Source organism: Balearica regulorum, chromosome 20 (assembly GCF_011004875.1).
Source record: "Balearica regulorum gibbericeps isolate bBalReg1 chromosome 20, bBalReg1.pri, whole genome shotgun sequence".
NCBI classification, from domain to species: Eukaryota; Metazoa; Chordata; class Aves; order Gruiformes; family Gruidae; genus Balearica; species Balearica regulorum.
In genome coordinates, this window is record NC_046203.1 from 8,894,558 (window position 1) to 8,917,404 (window position 22,847).

At 56.1% G+C, this 22,847-nt stretch overlaps 1 protein-coding gene across 2 annotated transcripts in view; it reads left to right on the forward strand.

Annotated features, from left to right (window-relative positions):
- The window catches only part of ASTN2 (astrotactin 2), a 357,282-nt gene that overhangs the window by 106,139 nt on the left and 228,296 nt on the right, over positions 1-22,847 (forward strand). The window contains exons 4-5 of one of the 2 annotated variants that reach the window (XM_075772822.1): positions 4,468-4,617; positions 12,863-12,970. In XM_075772822.1, coding sequence (XP_075628937.1) covers positions 4,468-4,617; positions 12,863-12,970 — 258 coding nt within the window. The remainder of the gene's footprint in view (positions 1-4,467; positions 4,618-12,862; positions 12,971-22,847) is intronic. The other variant, XM_075772823.1, reaches the window with a different exon arrangement.

The window sequence follows — 22,847 nt, forward strand, 5'->3', positions numbered from 1 at the left end:
GTGTTGTACAGCTGCTCCATTGGGGTTCTCTGAGGCCACGTGTGCAGACCCTGAAATATTTCGGTGAGGTTGAGGGGTTGTTTCCAAGGGCTACGGGATACTTCCATCACCACCGGCTCCATCCCAGCTTCCCAGCCTCTGCTGGCGGAAGGCAGGTTGTACAGTCAAAGGGGTTTTGCTTGTCCCTTGTGCTGGACCCTCGGGGATGTCCTGGGATGGTGGAGGCACCCTCCAAGTGCAGCCGGTGGAGGTGGAGGCACGCAACTAGTGCATCTCCAATGTGGGTTAGGGGTGGTTGCGCTGATCCGAGCCTGGGACTGCGTTCTGGAGAATCCCTCCTGGCCACTGAAGCTAGTGAGATACTAGTTTTGGCACCTCCCCAAAACAGCCCCCCCATACCCAGCCCACGTGTCCGGGAAAGGTGCAGCTCTCCTGGCTGCGCTGGGAGTCCAGCGAGGGCTGGAACGAGTGCTGCTGCTTCCCATCTCCGTGGCAATGTATTTTTACCCAAACATGGCTCATATTGTTCAGTTGATGACTTCTTGTTGTTGTTGTTGTAATTTTTATGCTAAACAACATATTTTTCCACTGCAATTTGTGCAAGCAAAAAGGAAGGAAGAAAGGAAGGCTATTGGTATGAATTGTTTTGTGGGAGATGTGCAAACGTATAGGGGAGCCATAAGGAGAGCAAATCGCTTTCAAAATAGCGTATGGGGGCGGACAGGAGGGAGGTGCACGACGGGAACATGTAATGTGCTTTACAAAGGTACGGTGACCTTCAGCTGCGTCCTTAAGTCGCTGCCGGAGATGGAAGCTGATTTTGCGGAGGCTGAAGTGCCTCGTGGTTCCTCTGCTTCAGCTTCTTCGTGGGGTTGTTACGCTGCCAAAGGCCCTCGCTATAGGATGGGGTGAGATTGAGATGGCAGCGTTGTGCCAAACCGCGGGGTGGATCTCACCACCTCTGCCAGGCTGGAGAAGCTCTTGACGTGGTGACGAAGATGTGAGCTCAGTAGCCCTGATGGATTTATCTCCTGGAAACCGGGGATGGGAGCGAAGGCGGTTTGGCAAGCTTCGCTCAAGGAGGGGATGCTCCTGTCGCCTCTAATTCTGCGTCGTGTTCGGCCGTCAGGAGGAGCCGGTGCCCGGGCACTGGCGATGCGGCTGCATTGAGCTGGGGGGGGGAAGCAGCGTGCGGGTAGAACGGCAGCACCGGGAGCCGCCGGCTGAGCCCTTATGGGCACGTGCGGCCCAGGCGGCTCTGCGGGGCAGGAGGATTTGAAGCTTTGCACTACCCTGTGGTAGTGTGTGTTCCCATCCTTTTCTGAACAACTAAAACCTCTGTGGGAGACGGAAATGGCAAGCACACGTGCAGCGCGTGCATGGCACGGCGGTGTGCGTGTGCGAACTTGCGTTTGCCGTGTGGTTGTGTGATGCCCACGGAGGCATCGGTCCGGCTGGGCGGTGGGTTCCTCCCCTGCCTGTCCAGGCTCAGGCTGCAGAAATCCCCGGGTGGCAAAGCCCGTGTTGCAGTTTGCGGTGGACTCTGTATCTCTTACGGATGTGACGGACGCCTCCGTAGTCAACAGGGTCCCACCAGCCTCGGTGAGTGCCGTGTCCCATTACGTTAGGGTGTGCTGGTTTCTTCTCCCTCGCTTTTGTCACGGTTGGGTCCTTCCTTCATCCTTGACCCCTGGTGCTCATTCAGTTGAAGCCCAGCTGCCTTCCATTTGTCGGTGAGGGTTTTCTCCATGCTGGCCACATCAAACTCCGCTTGCTGAGAGCACGTTGACAAGGGTTTTGTCTTTTTTTCTTCTTGTCTTTTTTTCTTCTTTTTCTTTTTCTTTTATTTTTTATTTTTTTCCATTTCTCCAACCCCCCCAAGCTCAGGGGCACGGAGGGGCCAACAACATACTGGCACGCACAAGCTGTGCAGAGTGGTGAGAAGCGCCGGCTTTTTGCTCCCGTTCCTGGAATACGTATTTGTAACGCCATCACAAATAGCTGGCGACTGCAGGGACCCTCTCCCCGCGAAGGTAATGCTCCCCCCCTGCTTTTGGCGCTTGTTCCACTGATAAGTGTGCGAGCAGATGCCTCTGGATGGATGTGCCGAGCATGGTGGCCAGATGGGGTACGATCACCGCTGCGCCAATTACTCCTGTCAGCCGAGCAGAGACCACGAGAGAGCCGCGACCTCGCTGCGTTTCATTGCTAGCTGAAGGCATGGCCCCCTCCTCCTCCCCTCCTGTGCTCTCCTTCTGCCCTCCTTTCGGTAAATAAGCCTCAGCCGCGCGGTTCCCGAGCTCCCCGCGCCACTTGCACGCGTTATATATTGCGCAGCCCCGAGGTTCAAATAACTCGCCATCTGTTCACAGGGAGGCCCTGCCGTGCTCGCTCCCTGGCGAAGGAGCTGTGGGGACGGGCTTCCCCCCGCAGACACGGCAGCGGGGTGCTGAGCCGCACCGGTGCTGCCGCAGCATCCTTCCCCAGCGCCTCCGTGGAGCCCTGTGAGAGGGGGTTGGATGTGTGCTGTCAGGTGGGAATAGATGCTCTTTGGAGACCTTTCCCCACTCTTGATTTTTATTTTTTTTCCCTTGCGACGTTGCCTGCTGGGGCATCCGACATGGCAGGATCCATCCACGCCTGCCGTAAAAGCAGCGGGCTTTGGGGAGCTCTGCCTTTGATTTATGGTGCCTGGGGAGCCTGACGTTGAATAACTGGCAGACGTAGCGTAGCTGGTGCTTTAGGCCACCCTCTCTCGGAGCTCTCCTGAAGTGGTTCCACCTTGGGTACTTACGCCGCAGCGGGTTTGATCCTCGTCTCCCCATCACACGGTGCGGCGGCGCTGGCTGGCTGGATCCTCTCCCGAGCCCTCCCTGTGCGCCTGCGCCCACAGCAGCCCCGATCTGTTCTTCTCCAGCACTCCCCCTCCCAGATTTCGGTACCTCCTCTCTAGCCTGTGGGGGTAGAAAAGCACCCTGGGGTGGTCTGAAGCTTCTCAGCCCTGGGGAGACCGAGGACATTGCCTCTGGGATTTGGGGAGAAGGCAGGGAGAGCTGCTCCGCGGGCTGGTGTGGCACTGCCCGTGGCACCGGGGCTGTCCCCTCCCTGCGGTGCGGGTGGCCGTTGGAGGAGTCTGCTGCAGGCTCTGCGTTTGAGTTAAATCCCTGAGTAGGATTACAAATGCCTCGTCCTGCACGGCCACCTTCTCACGTCGCACTGCAATGGCCCCCGCCGCAAGCTGCGAAGGGAATTAGAGTCCGTGGTGCGGAGCAGTCATGCACCCCGAGCTCGCCGGGTGTCCGAGGAGCTCCGTGCAGATCTGATGTGTCTCTGGACCTGGGAGATGGGGTGGGGTGAAGCATCGACTCCTGGCAGGCTGGGGAGCTCCAAGGTGCTCGGTCATCCCTTACCCGAGCGGGATGTGGGGTGGCTGCAGGGCCGGCGATCCCTGCCAGCCCCACACCGGCACGCTGCGGGCAGGGGAACTTCAGGAGCTCCTCGGAGGGACTTTGTGACTCTGGAAATGGAGACGGGACAGAGGTTATGTTCTGCTAATGAGTTTATTCAGGGAGCTGACAGAGGCCAAACTGTTTGTTAAACCTGGGAGACCTTTGTGGCCTGCAGGAGGACAAACCTTTTGATCCTGAATTTCATCTTTGCTCTTTGCGAGTGGTTTCGTGATTTCCCGTTACTGCCCGTTGTGCAAGTGGGTGGCGAGTTCCGTAGGACGATTCTGGGGTGGTTTGTTTTTTTTTTTTTTTTTTAATTACTGGATGGGGGCGGGGTGTGAGAGCAAGGAGGGGAGTTGCTTAAATGCCAGCAAGTTGTGATGTGCCGTGGGGCGTTGCAGCAAGCTGTTTTCTGAGCTCTGGTGCTGCTGCCCAACGTGTGAGTGCAGCCCCTGGAAGACCCCAGGGATTCCTGCCGCGGCTCGGACATGCCCGGACCGGCTGCGCATCACTCGCCTGGCTCCCACCCCAGCCTTGCCCATCGCTCCGTAATCCCAAACTTGCCTGCAAAGTACCCGACCCCCCAAAAGGCTGCCAAGCCTGGGGTTTGACTCCGAGCTCCCGGGGCTGAGTTAAACCCGATCCAAAGTCAGCTCAGTGCCCGAGGGGGGTTCCTGTGTGTTTTGAACCCTTCAGGCTGTAACTCGGATAAGGGCATGATGCTTCCAAGTGCCCTGAGTGCGCGTGGGGGAAGAGGCAAGGAATAATCCCCATTTCTGGAAAGCAATGTGAAAAATGCAATTTCTGTATACTCACAATTTTCTAATTTTGGTGGCTTTGATAAGATGGAAAGCGCTGGCTGGGTCCCCGTGGGTGACTTCAGAGGGTCTTGGCAGAGCTCCCGCCCCAGGACTCCTCTCCAGCTCACGCTGTCCTCCACGAGGAAGGGGTTGTACGGGCAGCGGGGACACGGTGACCTGCTCCTCTTTTAACCGCGATCCCTTTGCCGGTGTTGCAGCTCCCGAGGTGACGCAGGAGACGGTGGAGTCCCTGATGCAGAAGTTCAAGGAGAGCTTCCGCACCAACACGCCCATCGAGATCGGGCAGCTCCAGCCCGCGCTGCGCAGCACGTCTGTGGGGAGACGGAAACGCCGGAGCCGGCCCCGAGGTAGGCTGCCGCGGTCACCTGCTGCTCCTCGGGCGCTCTGGGTTTGGCCGCGTCCGGAGGAGTTTGGCTGGGGATGGAGGCAGGAGCTCCTCACCCTCGCTGCTGAGCGTGGGGACCCTGGAGCTGCTCTGTGGTGTGGTGAAGAGGGGCAAACCTCAGGCAGCATCCTTTGGGTGGTCTGGTGGAGGTGCTTGGGAGGGTCACCTCATGTCCCCCCCCAGGGATTTATCTTGTCCCTGCCAGCTGCCCCGGCTAACCAAGGTTTGGTGGGCGTGAAATAGGGTTTCTTGGCAAGTTTTTATTTCAGAGGAAGGGGTGAAGTTCATTTTGGCTGTAACTCGCATCACTGGGACCTCTCCTCATTTCACTTTCCCAGTGCATAGGGGCTTTTGGACTATTTTTTTAGGGGTCTCCCAGAGGGTCAGAGCAGCATTTCATGGCTCTGGAGGCTGCACCGTGCGTGAGCGTGCTGGAGGGATGCCGAGTTTTATCTGTAGCCTTGATGGCCGTTGCCAGCTACACTGGAGCAACAGGAGGAGGTTGGCTGCGCAGCCCCGTGAGCAGGATCAGTCCTTGCGTTGCATCTCAGCAAGGGAAACTGTCTCCTCCTGTTGCTGCTTTAAACGATCACGGCCGTGGGTTAAGCGGTGAGCGTCAAGGCTGTGCGGGGGGTTCGGGTCCAGATTTCCAGCTGGGGAGGAGGCGTCGGGGTCCCCCCAGGGATGGTGGGCAGGGAGGTCCCTCGGCCGTGCTCTGCCCCACACACTGCGCGTCTCTGTGGCACTGCCAGGAACCGGGAAGGAAATACTTTTCTTTCTGTTTACTGTTGGTTTTGTTTTTCATTTATTTATGAGTCTGAAATGTGATCTTTTTTTTCTGGATACATTTTCCTGCAATACAGGCCTGGAGAGGGCATTTTTATTATAGCTCTGCCCATAAATTATTCACTTAGTGTGAAGAAAATGTTCTGACTCTTTAACTGGTTTAAATTATTTGGTTTGTTTACTAGTAGTTATTCAAATACGTATATCTGGATTTTAGCGTGCATGCGTGTGGGTGCTTTGGGCTCCACCGTGACTGTCTGGTGAAGTTTCCCTGACTCCCTTGCTCCAGCCTCTTTTTTTTTCTTTTTTTTTTATTATTTCACTTTTAAACTGCCTGAAGGCAAGAGGTTTTTTGGTCACTGATGGAGCAAGTTAATTAAAGCCAAGCTTAGGAGGAGACAGGATGCCCGGCTGCAGGCAGAGCCTCTGGCTGCCCCGAGCCTGCCCGGCTTGCCCCCCATCTCTGGGGACACGCACGCTCCATTTCCCACCTCCGTGGGCCGGAGCTCCCCTGCCTCCCTGCACCTCCCCATCCGCACCGTGCCAGAGCACGCCCCGAGGCAGCAGGTCTTCCCAACCCTCTCCCCATCACCAGTGCCCCCCAGGATCCCTCTGCCCATCGCTGGCCGCAGGAACAGTCAGTGGCTACTGACCGTCCAGCCCTTCGTCACCCTCCGTTTCTGCCCAGACTCGTGTCTCCTCCTTACGAGGGTTGGAGACCAGCTCGTCCCCGACGTCTCTGCTTGGGATGGGGAGCTGAATTTCCCCTCCGGCTGCTGTGCGCCCCGCTTGGCAACCTGCTCGTGGTGCTTGCGAGGTCACCCTGCATCCCTCCATCCCTCCCATCCTCCCAGGGCCACCGGCACAGGCAGTCCTCAGCCACGTGCAATTAAAGCTGGGCTGCCCAGAAGGTCCCCAGCAGCAGGCTTGGTCAGACCCGGGTTGGAGAGAACAGATCGTCTCCCTTGGGGCCGTTGTGCCGTTCCCTCTGCTCCTGGCAGGGAAGGGACCCCCTGGGAGCCTGAGCACACCCAGCCACAAACCGTCCCCGCCGTGCCTGTCGCTGGGTTCGACAGCTCTCGGCTGTCTCCCGGGCGTTGGGTGGGCGTCTCGGCTATGCCGGGGTGCCTGCTTCAGCAGCCCCGTGCCGGGCAGGCTCTCAAACACCCAAGCGATGGGGCTGGCGAACGGCTTCGGGGGCAGGATGCGGGTGAAGGGAGGTTATTGGGAAGAGCTGGGCACCGGCACCGTGAGCTGCTCTGGTCCTGAGCTGCTTGCAATGGTCCCAAAGGTGCTGGAAGCACCGCCACGTGTCGCTGCACCCCCGTGCTGCAGGGCTCAGCTCCGGCAGAATTGAGAGGGTGGCTGGAAGGGAAGGGCTCGGGTTAGCTGGTGCTGCCGTGGCTGGTCCCTTCTCTGCACCGGGAGCAGGATGGGTCCCCACAGTGATGGTGCCCAACCTACCGTGGTTTCCTTGGGGCTCTGTTCCGCCCCGCAGCTCCTTTGCGGATGGCTGAGTGTGCCATCAGAGACAGTGGGCACCTGTGTCTGGCCTTAATTGCCTGAGGCATAATGAACCCCACGGGCTTCAGGAGGGGACTGCGACTTTGAGCGTCTCCACCTATGGGACCCCTCATCGGCACGCCCTGGAAAAAAGATTTTAAGGTCTCAGTCGTCAGAAATCAGTGAGCAGCCCCGAAAAGCGAGCCAGTCCCAGCATCTCCAGTGGAGATCTCACTCCCCACAGCCCATCCCATCTTCTTTTCCTTTCAATTTAAATTTCTTTCCGCTTGCAAAAGCCGTGGCCGGGTGCTGCTGCTGAGGCTGTATCCAGCCTTTCCTGTCGCCTCTGCCGTGCTGGAGGTTTTGTTTTTACAGCCCGCGGTTAATTGTCCCTCCGGCAGGCGAGCGGTTGGAGTGCTATTGAACATTAAGGTTAAACGATGATATCACAACTCACGATGTTTGCTTTTTACATCCAGTTGCAAACACAAACCCTTCGCCTCATTAATCCTTTGCAATCCATGGGGTTTTTTTTTCCTCCCCCTAAATGAAATTGTCCGTTTGGGATGCATTTATTTCCTTCTAACAGCCGTGTGACAGTTCCACTGATGGAGTTTGCATCCAACTTTGTTACTGGGTAGTGACAAGTCGGCCTGACGGATGCATGTGCGTAATTATTTTCTCACAGTTCGATTTAATTAATGCTTAACCTCATCAGAGCCCTACAGCTGGAGTGCTCTCCCTGCAGGAACGGCGCACAGCAAAAGCGTTTCCTGCTTTACGGACGGGCTCCAGTGCCGCTCCTGCGGAAGTGTGGGATAAACCAACCCAGCAACCAACCTGCTGCCCCAGCCCAACAAAACCAGATCTGGGATAAGCTTTGCCTTGCTTCCTTCTCTGCACTAAGCGCATTTAAACTGCTGCCCACTGCTTGTCATTAAATCTGATTCCGTGCTAAGTGTTTCTAACGGCTTGAGGAAAGGTTGTATTTTGCCCAGAAGATCGACTTTAAAACAAAAAACCAAACCAAACCCCATCCCACCCTCTCCATTTACAGTACCATTATAACTTTGTTTTGTCTAATGCCTTTTTCATACAAACTTTCTCCCCAAACGCTTTTATCGAGTGAAGCGCGTTTAGAGTTTATAAATAACAGAGGGAGAGCGAGGATGGTAAGAGCTGAGATGCGGGATGGGTGGGCTGGCAGGAGGCTATCTCTGCTGGCAGCGCAGGAGGGAAGGATGCTGCATCCGAGAGGGTCTGGATTTACTGCTTCCCAAAATGCAGCCAGGCTGGTACCCGGAGCATCCCAAGCCGGCTGCATCGGAGCGGAGCTTAAACTGGGAGCGATGCCCTGGGAAACGCGGGGAGAGGCAGCGGTGCAGGGGGCGAGGACGCGGGTTTGGCCGATGGACCACCCTGTGCACCCAGCCCAAGGGCAGGGGGGATGTCGGGGTGCAGGGCCGGGAGGTGGCCTTGGGGGAGGCGGGTTTGCGCAGAGAGGGGGTCTGGTGCCCTCTCCTGGGGCAGACCTTTAAAAGCACCCTGGCTTGGAGAGTAACTGAGCGATTAATAGATCCTTCTGCCTGAGACGGGCTGCGCTGTTTATCAGGGCTGCGGCGCCATGGGTTTCACAGGGCTTGGCTGTGCCATGAGTTACCCAAAGTCACCCAAGGGGGGGCTCGCCCATGGTCCCTGCTTTTGCCAGGACACCTCTGCCTCCCGCCTCGTCCCCTCCGTCTGTCCCGCGGTGCCCTGAGCGTCGTGGTTTGCCGCTGAGGCGATTTTGGGGTTCAGCCGGGAACTTTCACCTCATCCGAGTCAAAGTGTCGTGTGCGGCTCCTTGAGTTGGTCCTTGGCGCAAATAAAACCCTTCACAGCTGGGCGAAGGTTGGCATCTGGGATCAGTGCGATCCCAGTTTTCCATGGTGGAAACGGTGGGGCCGTCTCCGGGTTGTGGCACCACCAGCCCCGATGTGGTTTTTTGGGTGAAAGGGAAGATCAATGAGGAGGAAGAATTTCCATCAGGTAAAGCCAGTGTTTGTGCGTGCGTACCCCTGCTGCAACGACAAACCAGAGCATGGCGCTTCATTTTTAAAGGGCTTTTTTTCTTTTTTTTTTTTTTTTTGTGTGTGTCAACTGGGTACATTTCAAAAGAAAACATTTGCGTAGTTTTTTCCCTCGCTGAAACTGCATCTAATCTACCTTTCTCTGGCCACATTTGGTTTTTCAGTTGACTGGTGCTCTTTTTTTGGGGGGTAAATTAATTAAACTGAAAATTTCCACTTAGCTAATTGTACAGCTCCGCATCGCCTGCCAGCCCTCGGTGCACAGACCTCGCCGCAATGCTGGGGAGGGGGGGGCTCCTCATCTGGTTTGTACTGGGAAGGCTGGGAGCAGAGGGGATGGCCGAACACCCCGGAGACTGTCTTGCCCCGGGGGCAAGCGAGCGTGGAGGTGGAGTGAACCCAACGCAGTGGAGCAAGGAGGTCGTAGGTCTTTAACGCTGCGGTGTGTGCAGGATTTGGCCCTTTTTCTGGAGAGGAGGGATGCAGAAAATCCATTTGCGTTGGCAGTGGGGCTGTGGCTGCGGGGCAGGGGGATGCACGGACACGGGTGTCACCCAGGGTGGCACCGCTGGGGACAAGTACGAGCTTCCACTTGTATTGTAATATCCAGCTTAGAGGGATTAAGTATCAGAGGCCAACCTGGCCTCAGACAGGACTTATCCAAATAGCTGCTGTTACTTATTTCTCTATTTTAACTCAGTTTTGATTCGTTTTGCGTCCACAGTTGTTTCCCTGAGATGCTCTGTAACCTTCTGGCTTTGAGGAAGGGATTTAAAATGTCAGGTTTGCCTTTTTTTTTTTTTTTTCTTTTTTCCTTTTTAATGACAAAACCACACCTTTAAAAAATAGACATGGCTTTAGCTAACAAAAAGTCTTTGGGGATAATGGAGCCTCTAATTCCTGAATGTTATTTCCTTAATCCCCATTGACCGTTAACACTACCATCTTTAATTACACCGTAACGAGAGGTGTTTGCCTTGGCACCCCGCCTTGCTCCCCGCTAAATTAATGTCGGGCTCCAAACGAGCGCCCTGCCCCGGCGCACGGCTGAGCCTGCGATCTGTTTGAATGCATTAACGAGTTTGTAAATCTGCAAACAGGATTAGAGGTGTGAGCATCTTCCTTCAGCTCCCCCTCCTCGCCCGCGCCCCCGCCTCCTGCCCCACCGCCTGGGGACCAGGCGGTGGGGCAGGAGGCGGGGGCGCGGGCGAGGAGGGGGAGCTTTGTTTTTTCTCAAATCTAAATATCAGGAGTAAACTGGGTGTAAAGGGGGTGTAGCTCCTTGGGGGAGCCGCTGCAGAGAGTTGCTGTGCGTTCCGGTTACCCAGTGCTGCGAAGTCGCTGTTTCCCTGTCTTCCGTCTTTTAAACTTCTTACTCTGCTTTGTAATAAGTTGTGGTGGTTGGGATCTTTTTTTTCTATTACTTGGTGGTTTTCTACCCCTTTTTAAAGAGAAAAGAAGTGCTGACCAGACAGGGCTGCTTGGCTTTAATGGGGTGTTCTTCCTATTCATCCCCATCAGCAGCTGCACGGAGATACTCTCTGCTGAGAGCATCCTTGGCCTCGTCGTCAGCATCCTCGGCCCCATCGTCAGCATCCTCGGCCCCGTGCCCCGGCGAGCAGCCTGCCACCAAGGCCAGCCGGCAGAGCTCGTGCAGGAGGTATTGCCCCAAGCACGAGCATCTCACAGGGATGCTTCAACAAGATTTTGGGGCCAGTTAAACGTGAAATCACATTCACGGCGGGATCAGTTGAGGATCAGCGCTTCTGCGTCTTACAGTCTGCCTCGACTGGGCTCTGGGACTCCCAAAACCACTGCCAAGATGTGTGCCAGCGTCCTTGATAGCGCAAAGAGGTGAAAGCCCATCCCTTGCAGCCATTTCTCTGCCCTGGGCTTGTGTTTCCAGGCTGACCTCTGCCACCGCGTGTTGGGTCGGAGGAGACGTTTCCGCTGCAGGCTGGGGACCTGCGCCGGGTCTCCCGACTCCTGTATTTATACATCCTGCGCAGTGCTGGGTAATCAGAAAATGCAATATCGCTGTCACCAGCTCTCCGAAGACATCCAGCCTGAGTAATTTAACATGTCAGCGCCATCCATCACAGAGACGCAGCCGGCAAACAAACGCGGTGCGGCCGGAGGGGGCTGGGACGGTGGCTGGTGGAGCGGCTGCTGCCTGCACCGGCTGCCCACTGCCCGCTGCCTGCACCGGCTGCCCGGTCACCTCGGCGGGGTGCGAGAGCAGAGTGAGCACCGGAGATGACTGCCTCTGTCCACCCCCGGCCATCTGCCTGCATAAAAGGGACCAGCTCTGGCTCACGGGAAGGTGGCGGAGGGTTGCGCCATGTCCTGCCTGCGCAGGCAGCGGCCAGGTCCCTCTCCTGGGTGGAGGAGGTGGCTCTGCCGAGCTGCGGGGGGAACACCTCCCATAGCGGGTGCCTGTCTGCCAGCCCCGGGCATCGCTGGCAGCCACGAGCCGGGGGCAGTCCCTGCTCCGTGGGAGAAGGGGACGTGTGGCAGAGCTGCAGCCCTGGCCGCTCGCCCACGGGCCTGCGTTAGAAGCCCAGGTTAATTAAGATTTTCCTCGCTGATGCGAATAAGCCTTATTGGTTTTACCACTCTGCTGTGTCCTTCAAACCCCCAGTCTCTGGTGCAGGTGTATCGTGACGTCGGATGTTCGCTGTGATTCGGGGGCTGAAGAGGGGCTGATGGTGGGTTGTGGTTTGGGGTGTGACTCTGTGAACCCCCCAGACCCCACGTCCGAGCGCTAAACGCTGCTTTGTGCAAGCACTGACCCCTCCTGCTGCTTTCAGGAGGAAAGGAGCTGGCGGAGCCTCTTCCCCCCCTGCTCGTTGAGCCCCGCCGAGGGCACCGCACGGCCAGGTTGGGGCACGGACGGGGCAGGAGCCACGTGCCGAGCTCCCCGCGTTCCCCTGGCTCCTGCCAGCCACCTCCCATTGCAGTGATTAAGGATTTCAGAGGGCAGAAGGCACAGCTCGTTTTCTGTTCTCCTGCCAAGAAGTGGGGAAATTGCGCTTCTGCCCAGAATAAAGGATTTTTTAAAAACAGTAAAATATTTTAATGGCAGTTTAAAGGGCCACCGTCAACCCCCGGAGGCCTCTTTGCTTTAAACTCTGCGAGGATTGAAGGACTTCTGCCAGTTAGAGTCTCTGTCCCTTTTCAAGCCTCTGTCACTCCTTGGTGGGTCTGGCGGCTGGAGTGAGCCGGGTTCCTCCAGCATCCCGCACCGGCTCCGGGAGGGAGACGCCGGGTAAACCGTGGGCCAGCCCTGCTCCTTGCCACGGCTGTCGGTACCGGCCGCCGCAGGGATTCGTGCTGCTGGCCATCGCCGCGAGCTGGTGGTGCGGATGGGAGGGAGGGAAGCCGGAGCCTCGCCACGCAGCGGGGTCCTGAGTGCCCCCCAAGTGCTGTATTCCCCCCATGCTGCTTTTTTCTGTGGGGTTTGCTATGAAGCAAACGCCTAAAACTCAACGTACTTCACCACGTAGGTGTCCTTGGGGAGAGCAGCCTCTACAGCCAGAGGTTTTCTTTGTAAATACGTTGCAATGCGTTTGTAAAATATGTTCCTGGGGGTAGAGAGCATCTTCTTACGATCACATTGCAGATGGCACCGTGGGGTCTTGATTCTTGACGGGGGCAGTAAGGAGCCAGCGAAATCATGAGTGGCAAAAGTTCCCGGTCGCTTCTGGTGACCCCAAGCAGAGCACCTGGGCCGGGAGTGGTGGATGCCGGCCAAATCTGGCAGCTCTGCCGAGGAGCTCCCAGCTGCCCCCCGCTGCTGCCGGGCATCCCAGCTGCCAGGGCTGATTTTTTCCTCTCTATTGCTTGCAGGTGGGATCGGGTTTGGACGTGCCAAAGGAAACTCTGGCTCGGAGGCGGATGATGAAACCCAGCTGACCTTCTACACCGAGCAGTATCGGAGCCGGAGACGGAGCAAAGGTACAGAATGACGTAGGCACCGGGGATGCGCGTGGGGGTAAGAGGAAAAAAATGGTTGAGCGCCTTGACTGTATCCATGGGTGATGCTTTCTGATGCTGCATGAGTCTAGGTAAGGACCACAGTACTGGTCTGTAGGGGTAAGAGTATCCCAAGATATGCTGTTTGTGTGATGCAGCACCGTGCAGGAGCCATAAATAGCGTTTCCCGGGAATCTTGCTGAGGTTCTGGGTTTTTTTGATGGTTTCCAGTATGGGGTACATTACACGCGCCCTGGCACTTCCCTAAAGCTGCACTGGCGCGTGGTGACGGTGTCTGTCATCATCCTGGCACCGGTGCAGCTGTCGGGGATGGTCACCTTGGCAATTCCTTGGTCCACACTCCAGTTTTCCGCCCTTTATTTCCCGTGCAAAGCATCCGTCGGATGGAAATTTCCCAGCCTTTCTGTCGGCACAAAGGTAATTAAAAGGAACAAATTCAAAATGAGGGCTGGGGTAGGGATTTGTAAACCAGAGTCCCTTCAGACTTTTTTGTGAGTTAGAAGAGCTGAGAAACTGAAATATCATCCGCAGTTTGAAATTAGTGTCCATGTTTCCTCCGGTCACATCACGCAGATTGTTTTTTGCTCGAGACCCTCAGACCAAGCTCTTTGGTGGAGGACAGGGCGAGCCTTGCTGCTGCATTTGAAAAATCACTGTCAGGAAATAACTACGTTGGGAAGCAATTTAAAAATTGCACAGTGGGTCTGCTCTCTCCATTTGTTTTCTGTATTAAGCCGGGCATCGGCAGAGCGCAGCACGCCAGATAGATGCCTGCACCCACCGCAGCAAACGCGGCCCCATTTGTTTCAATGATTAGGCATTCCGATAAATGCTCGCAATGTGTTTATTTGAATGTGAAATTATCTCAATGCCTCTGATCAGCTTGATGATTGCACATGGGAATAAACACACGCGTGCACAGGGGTGCACTGCGTTTGTTCCTGCCGAAAGGCAGGGTCTTCAAATATTTTTTTTTTTTCTTCCCCATGTGTTTTAGAACCACAAGAAATTCTTACCGAGTTTCAAATGAGCTTTTGATGAAAAGCAGGCAGCGAATTCGTGAGTTAAAGCTACCTGTTGCAGCACGAATGTAACTGTGTTAAGGGGAAAATGATGTGCGAGAGAAGGAAGAAATTGGTTGTGTTGCAAACAGGGACAGAAGAAATGGTCCTGAAAAGTCACTGGTGCAGAGGGAAAATTTCCCAAGTGCTAAAGTAGTTTTTTCAGTGATTTATTCTGAAATACTGGGCTGAGCGTGAAAATCCTTGGGTACTTTGGAAAAGTCACTGAAGTTGGGGTTATTTTCAGCTACCACAAGGGAAGGCAGAGATGATGCGCAAGCAAGGCATGGAAAACTGTGTTTTAATGAACGGCAGATAGATCTTTGCTTTCCCCGCTGCCTTGACGCCATTCCCCGTGAGGTCAGGTGCTCTGTCAGTCTCTCGAAACACGCTCGTGCTGGATGCCAGGTACAAAGATATTCTTATTGATATATATGTTGGCTTTGGGTTGTTTGTTTAAGCTTCCTTGTAGGGCAAACATAAAGGAATAGATAAATGGGAAGAATTCCTTTCTTTTTCTTTGAATAAGCTGTTGTTCACCTGGGCAGCTTTGATGGCTGGTTTGAAGGGAATTCAGGAGGAAGAGCTGCCTCGCGCGGTTGCACAATGCTGGCTGTTAGATCTACATTAGCGTTTGAGTGACGCTGCGAGAACCTGGTTTGTTCGCGTTCGGTGGTGGCTAACCGAGGGAATTGTCTTGCGTAAAGTCCCCATTGTACTTCGCCTCCTGTCTAGCTAAATTTTGCCATCGCTGCGTCCTTGAAAGGAATTTTCCATTATCCTTTCATTGACTCTTCTCTCCCTCGTGGAAGGCAAGCAATAGCTTAGTGGGAAGTCACAGTATCAAACTCATAATTACAAGTTCAGCAAAGATCCATAATTGGACGAGATCATAACTCTAATAGAGAAGGATGCGTCGTCAGATACGGTTAATTCTTACAATGATGTTCCCGTATCGATTTCGCCATGGTTGCGTGTCGTTGCAGGTGCGGTGAGATAGTTATCAGGTCCAAGGAGAGAGATTCCTCGGGGTTTCTCTCCTCAGATTAGGTTTTGCAGGATTGAGTGTAATTACTGATACTGTCAAGGCATTGATCCCAGCCGATGCGATGGGAAGTTTCCACTTAGGTGTCGTGTAGGTTTGGTTTTACTTCGAGCTTTGTTGAAGCCAGCTGGTTATGGGCTTTGTTCATCTCCTGTAGAAGACAGCCTGCAGGTTTCACAGTGCCTTGGCAAGGTATATTAGAGGGACATCCCCACAGGTAAATATCAAGCGAGGGAGAGCTTGTTCTGGTAGCTCAGGAGCAGCAGACCCGTTGATACCTGCGTTTCGTGCTGGAATACAAGGAAAAGCAAATCCCATCAGTCTGGGCACAGAGGCGGGGACAGCTGAGGCATCATCTTCTGTGGTCCCAGCGTGCTGTACCACGCATCTTCCTGGCGTCTAGGTCTGTGTTCCCCATCTTTGGAAAGTCTCCAGAGAAGTTAGAGGAGGGGAGAGTGTAAGAAGTAATGCAGAAGAGACTTTCCCGTCTCCAGGGAGGCATCCCTCTTCTTCATCACAGCCCTGTGCCCACGCCAGCGCTCCGTCCTCTGCTGCTTTTTGGTGGATCGGTGTGGCCTGCGCTCTGGATGGCAGGGCTGGCGTGCAGTCCCAGGGAGCTGGAATTTGGACTTAACGTCCGGCTTTTCCAAGTGAAAGAAGTCCTGAGGGAGGCTGTTGGGCTACGTGGAGCTCCGACTGGGTGGCTGGAGGGACCCTCAGCTGGAGCCAGGGCCGGCTGGTTTGCTCCTTCCTGCTGACCTTCATTACTGGCTCCACGGGGTTTTCCAGAAATCAGTTTTTCTTGTAACCTGTTCACAACAGATCTATGTACTCCAGGGCTCTGCTCGCCCCTTTCCCGCTCCCCTGGGAGAGTCGGGAAGCGTGGGAACCTCCTCGCGTGCCGGCTGCGGTTTGCGGCTGGCTCCGGTCCGTGAGGCTCTCGGTCATCGCACCTTTCACCAGCGCTAAAGGCTCCGTGAGGGAGAACCGCCGGTGTTGTAGAGACGCTAATCCACATCCCCAGCTGCCCATTACGGGCGATAGCAAGCTTTGATACTTACTCAGTTGTCCTCTACTCCCGAGCAGCACGGGATGTGTTCGGCCAGGTCCCTCGCTGTGTTCAAGAGGAAAATACTAGTAGCAAAAAAACCCCCAAACCGGGGAGGCAGAGCCCTGTGCACAAACCACGCTTGCACGGTGGATCGCTCCTGCACCATCCCCCTTGCTCCCGCTTGGTGGTTGCCTCCTGCCCAGAAAAATGCATTCTGCTCCAGGTCTGACTGTGCAGCCCCGAGCTCCCCAGGTTGCATGCAGCGCCTGCCCGGTGGCTATTCAAGTAGAGGGAACGATGGAGGGGGAGGAAAAAAAGTGCATCATAACTCCAAGGCCGTCGCAGGCTTCCTGCAGCGGTGGGCTGGCCCCTGCACTCTGTGCTGCCCGGCTCATCAAGGACTCGGTGAGTCTAACGAGCCCCTCCGGCTCGCTGGTGGGGAGGGGGGGGAGGTACGAGGAGCCTCCCCCACCTCCGTCTGCTTTCTTGGGCCCCGGAGCAGCTGCTGTGTAACACAGAAACGTTCCAGCTCTTTTAAAGCCCTTTCCAGGAGAAGGTCTCTAAGGGCTAAATGAAGAGGAAGTCAGCATCGCATCAGGTCTGCAGGGCAGGTGTTCGTTAGGGGAAACTGAGGCAGGGAAAGTGACAGCATCATACAGAGACCTTGCGAGGGGCTGAGCATCCTGACCCCATTCGTCTCGGAGACCCGGAGAGCCTCTGGCCGCTCCTGGAGCCCGGCCGTTGTCTCAGCCCCTGGGACCTGCCCGGGGTCCCTGTGGCTGCTGCCAAGGCCCTGGGGCTGATCTCGCCCCCCCCATCAGGCAGAAAGGTCGGGTACGGAGTTGCCGGAAACCTAGATACAAAGTGGAATGCTGGGTGCAAGTGCAGAGCGATGCTGCTGATGCCATGATGGTTGAGATGTGCTGGAGGGCACCCAGCACAGAGACCCGGCTGGGATCTCGCACCGAACGTCCTCAGCTGGCTGCTGATCCAAAGCAGGCTCTGGATCTCCGTCAGCCCGAGCCCGCTCCTCCACGCCCGGGTCTGGGATGGCTTCGCCCCTCTCGGCATTGCCTCTATTGCAGCCTGTTTAAAAAAGGGGGGAAATATCCCACCCTGTTTTCATGCACAGCTTTCATTCCGGGGGTACCTCCCCATCCCAGCGACCTGCTCCCGCCCCAGGAGAGATCCCCGACACCCCAGGGAAGGGAGGACGTGGTTTTGGGATGCTCCTCGGCTGAGGTCTCCAGGAACACGGCACCCGGCTGTTTCCATAGCACGTGGTGATGGGTTAGATGAATTAGCAGAGTCCAATTATGTATCTTGGATTGGTGTCAGCCACGCGCGTGTGCGTGCGTGTGTGTGTGCCTTGCTGGCTGGCAGAGTCTTCCGAGGGCTGTTAGAGAAATGAGAAGCTGAGCTTTGATCTGCCTCTGTATTTGGTGTTTAAAACAAGGCCCTTTATAAGGGAATATTAGGTATTCGGAGTCTGTTACATATGAGGAAGCTTCGCTTTGATCCTCTCCTGTCTCCGGAGGCAGCAGACACTTATTATTTCATGGGGAACTAAATGAAATGCAGAATGAAATTTGGGTACCGTTCTCTGTGCTCTGCCAGTCCCCCCGGCCCCGCCGGCGTGAGCGAACGCCAGGAGCAGCGTGTCGGCCCGTCTCCGCCGTGGTCCTCAGGGAGTCCCCCCCGCGGGTCTGCACCGGGTTCGGCAGCCTTCAAACCGGGGAAGACGCTGTCAGGAATCAAATGGCAGACAAAAGGCGGTAGAGCAAACGTGGGTTTGGTTGCTTACACTCGTAAGAGGGAGTAACGGGTCTGTCCGTGCCTCGTGCTGTCTGTCTGTGCTCGGGGAGCCTTCTCCATCCAAGCCGGCTCAGCCACTGCCCGTCCCCTCCTCGTGCGGTCAGCCCACGGGCCGTGCCCCAGCCCCTGCGGCTCCGCGGGGCAGGCTTCCCCGGGAAGGGCACGCAGAGCCGCTCGCCGCAGGGACGGATGGACGGGTCAGTGCCATGAACCGCAGCCGGCTGGTTCATGGCACGTGGAGCCAGGGAAGAGCAGCCCAGAGGGGACAGCCGGGGTCCCGCGTGAGCTGGACATCCTGCACCCCTGCAGCACGGCCCCCTGCGGTGCTGCCGACGAGGGACGCTGTAACTTTCCAACCTTTGTCAGCTCTCAAAAGCTCTGCCATGGATGCTGTTTTTCCAGCGAGCAAACAAACGTGGTGCTTTTGCACGATGGCTTGTTTTGCTCCCAGAGCAGGCAGGCACCGCATCAGCACGTCAAACCCACCCAGCAGCCCTCTCCGTCCCTGTTAGACTCCGTCTGGGCGGGGGAGCTGGGCTGGGGTTGCTCCAGCAGCTTCTTTGGTCCCGTAAGTCCGCGGTGGCTGTAGGTATGGGGGTGCACGCGTGCTCCTGCCCGTGCCTGGGGACACGTGTGGGGCACTGAGGTTTTGGGGAGAGGGATGGCTGCGGGAGGCTGATTGCCAAGCGTGAGCTGGGGAGCAGAGGGGTCCGCAATTAAAGCGGTTGTGGTGCCGCGGCAGCCGCAGGCTCTTTAACTTCCCTGGACTGCGCTAGAGATAACGGCTTTTACATCTGTTCCTGGAGGCAGTGTGGGTCTTCCTATTTATTTATTTATTTTTTGATTGTATCTGATACAGCCTCAGCGAGTAATTGAGTGTTTGAGAGTGAAAAATTATCTCTCCGGCTTGGCCCTTATCTTGACAGCAAAGCAGCACTTTTAATTTAATTTTGTTCAGAGCATGTGGGTAACAAATTTCACTAATCGCTCTGCTGTCGCCCTCCGCATGGTAACGAGTCTCTTGTTTCCCAGGAAGCGGAACATAAACACGGTGCTGGATGCGGGCGGGAGGAGGGCGAGGGTTAGCACGGGCTGGAAAATGAAGACAGGTTTCAGCCCCAATGCTCGGCACGCCCGTGACACGATGGATGTGTCTCGTGGAGGGAGCAGAGGGAAGAGTGGGAGGAGGCAGAGGGCGGTGGGTGTCACGCCGTGCTTTGCGCAGTGCTTGGCTACGAGGGAAACTGAGGCACGGAGGGGATGTGCCCCGATCCCTGGGGAGCTGTTGCAGAGCAGAAACTTTTAGTCCTACCTTGCCGGTCAATTTTGCATCTGTTCCAAAAATAATAGAGAGGGGGGGAAAGATGGGTTGATTGGTTTGTTTCTTGGGGGGGGGGTTTTGGCACGTCTGGCTTTGGAGATCCCAGCCTAATTCCCAGATCCCGGGCAGCAGCCCGGCTCTGCCTGCAGACCGGTGATGGGACAGCGGGCAGGGTCCAGACGGGCAGCACGGCGCAGGCCTGGCAGCGATGGGCAGCTTGCCGGGTACCGGGGCATCTCCTGCCGGGTCCTGAGCCCTCCCCGGCAGCCTGGCCTCCAGCACCTCTCCCTCCCGGTCTCCAAAATGAATTCAGCCCTCTGACCAGCCCTTCGCTCGCCGAGTGCAATCCTCCCTAGGCTGTGACTCAACACGAGCTATTTCATAGATAATGATTGCTTTTTTCTCCTCTTTTTTCCTGTAGGAATAATGTTTTTGTTACACTATATGGAAAATTGCTTTCCCTCCTCCTTAAAGTGAAGCCTTCCACTCAGCTGTGCCTTTGTGTTTGTATATTGTAAAATGGGGACTCATTTGGAGTTTGAAACAAAAAAGAAAAAAAAAATCAGGGCTTAATTCCAGGAGAAGTGTTTCTATTGATTTGCGTGAAAGAAAATTCCAGTGCAGGCAATCTCTGCCTTTAAATATGTAACTGTTTCTTTAATGTGATTTTATCTCAACTGATTCACCACCAAGAACATGAAAGCAAAACTGACTTCATTGATTTTAATTGTCCATGCCCAGAGAAATGCAAAAAAATGTAACAGAGCCAGGAGAGCACATGGGGTTTGCACAAATTCTGCCCACTTTGCTGTGCTGGGGGAGGTCCGAGACACGTGGGCAGGAGACCCTGCCCGTGGTGATGGGGCTGGTGGGTCAGCAAAGACCAACATCTCGACCTGTGCCACCTCGGTCGTCTGGGTTTCCTCCCTTCCTTGCCCAGCCTTTCCCTCCGCTTCCCCCTCCTCGTGACTGGAATCTGCTGGCGGCGGCTCCCCGCAAGCTGCAGGCGCGGTGTTTTAGAGCAAAGGGGCAGCACCGCCGGCAACTGTATAAACAGGACGTAACTACATTTATTCAGTACACGAGGCATTAAAACTCCAGGAGCACGTAAGGAGCCGAGGCTGAGGCTGCTGGAGGAGCGCGAGAGCTGGCCGGGGCGAGCGGTGCGGGTTGGGGTGCACAGCGGAGCTCAGCCGCCGAATCCTTGACCTCGCCCCGGGGTCTGGCAGCCCGGCCCCAACCTCGCCGCGGTGGCCGTGCCGCCCTCGGCATCCTCCTCTCCCTGACCCGTGCCCCAGCGCTGCCTTTTCTGCAGCCCCCCCGTGCCGTGCTGGAGGACACCTCGGCTAATTGCTAGTGGGTAATTCCTATCCGTTAATAGTATTAATCTGATTCAGCATGCACTTAGCAAGATCAAATCCTTTATAAACCCAGAAGTGCCTGATCTCACCCTTCTGCTGCACGCCGCAGCTCTTTCCTCCTCGCTTTCCCCCCCATCCCTTCTTGTGTGCGCCCTCGCTGCCGCCTTGGAGGGCAGAGGGGTCTCCCTGGGGGGCTCCCCCGGCGCGGGGGCAGTGCAGCCGTCGCTTCGGGGCTGATGCCCATCCTGCTGGCTCTGGGGATGGGGCTGGAGACGGCCCCGGTGCCCAAACCCTGACCCAGATCCAGACTGTAGATGCGAGCACCTTCGCTCGGGCTTTGTCCAAGGCAGCGATGGAGAAGGTGCCTGCTGGAGGAGCAGCTGAGGCCAGGCGTTGTAGAGAGGGTGTGCGATGAAACGCCTGCTCTCATCCCCTGCTCAGGTGATGCCTGGGGGGGGGGTTCATTGCATCAACATCCATCCCCCAGAAGTGGCTCTGGGGCAGAGTGGTCCATGAAGGCTTGGTGGGACCGTGGTGCCGGAGGGCTGTGTCTGTCTGGAAGGAGGGTGTCCTGTCGCATCCCGTCCCATCCCATCCCGTGTGTCTGGTGTGCTGGAGAAAGAGGGACCATCCTGACGTGGAAGCGGTGGGGAGGCCGTGGCGAGGGGCGGAGGTGCAGGGCAGGGAGGGGAGACGGGCAGCGCTGCTCCCCGGCGTGGGGGGACACCGTGGCAAGAGCCGCCTGCCAAGACCGCTGCTCATCTTAATTGGCGTTTGCTTTGATTTGACGTGATCTCCCGCTTGTAAAACACCTCGAGATGTTTCTGTGTGTGAGAGTGTCCTGGAAACGCTGTCGTACGGTATTAATGAGCCTCTGCTGGAACATAAAGAAGGATCGTTAGGAGCACCCAACTCCTCTGACATGCCAGCAGCCGCGGCGTGCGTTGGGAGCAGCGTGGGGGTACCGGGGACGCGAGATGGGCTGCCGCGGGTTCGCTGCTCCCCGGGGGGTGCCGGGGGAGCCTCTCACCCCGCACCGGGCACTTCTGCATGCGGCACGGCACGGCGGCCGGGCGCTGGCGGCTGCGCCACGCGTTGCTAAGCAGTTCAGGCACTCGCTGTTCTCCCGCTCGCTTTCCCCAGCCCCGTCTTCCTCGGGTGCTAGAAATACATTTTAATATCCCAGTAGCCGCAAAACATTCCGTGTTATGCTGTTATCTCCGGGGGGGCGGGGAAGATTGCAAAGCACTTGGTGTTTAACACCCACATATGGCTAACACTAGGGCTGTGTGCAGATAAAGATGGGGTAATTAAAGTTTATTTTTTTATAGACTAATCTCCCAAGCATGTATTTATGAGCCTGATTTAGAAACATCATATTACCAAGAGCGCGGGATATTTGTGTTGCTCGTAAATCCATATGTGTTCTGAACATACCTTTTTTCTTCGGTCGTCTTAAATTTAGGCAGCACCGCCAATATTGAAAAGAAATGAGTTTGGAGTTTTGTTGGGGTTTTTCCCCCCGCCTTGTCCTTTAGGTGGGCTAGGGAAAGTGTACAAAGCAGCGAGTAATTAACTGCACGAGGAAATGATATTTCAAAGGAGACACGGTGCGTTTGGAGGGGCTGTTTGCGGAGTGTTTACACCGGTGGCTTTGAATTTATCTTCATCTTGCAGCAGGTGCAAAATCTCCGGGGGAATGTGGTGCTTTGCGAGCTGTTGCTGAGCTGTCTGCAGAGGGACCCGCATCTTCTCTGGGAGGCCGGAGCCGGGCTAATTGGCACTGCTGTTACAGGGGAAGAAATCCTGGGTGGGAGAGGTGGTGGTGGTAGGAGCTCCTCTGACCACAGTCCTGGCTGTTCCTCTTGTCATCTAGTCTAATTAAGCTCCCGTTAATTGGGTGACTAGCAGGAAGCGTCTCAGGTATGATTCCGCCCTAAACCAGAGCGGTTTGCCTTTCCCTTCTCCTTTGCTCTCGCAGGCTGGGGCAAGAGGTTATTTCTCCCCGTTGGGGAAGAAGTAATTTCTTCTTATTCTTCCTCCTCCTGTGTCCTGCCTGCTCTGCCCGCTCCCTGGGCACCAGCTCCCTGGGCCTGCCTCCTCCTGGACCCCCCATGGGCCATCGCTTTCCCCCCCAAAACAGCCCGGCTGGGCGCTCGGGTGCCCGCTTGTTCTGTTGCAACC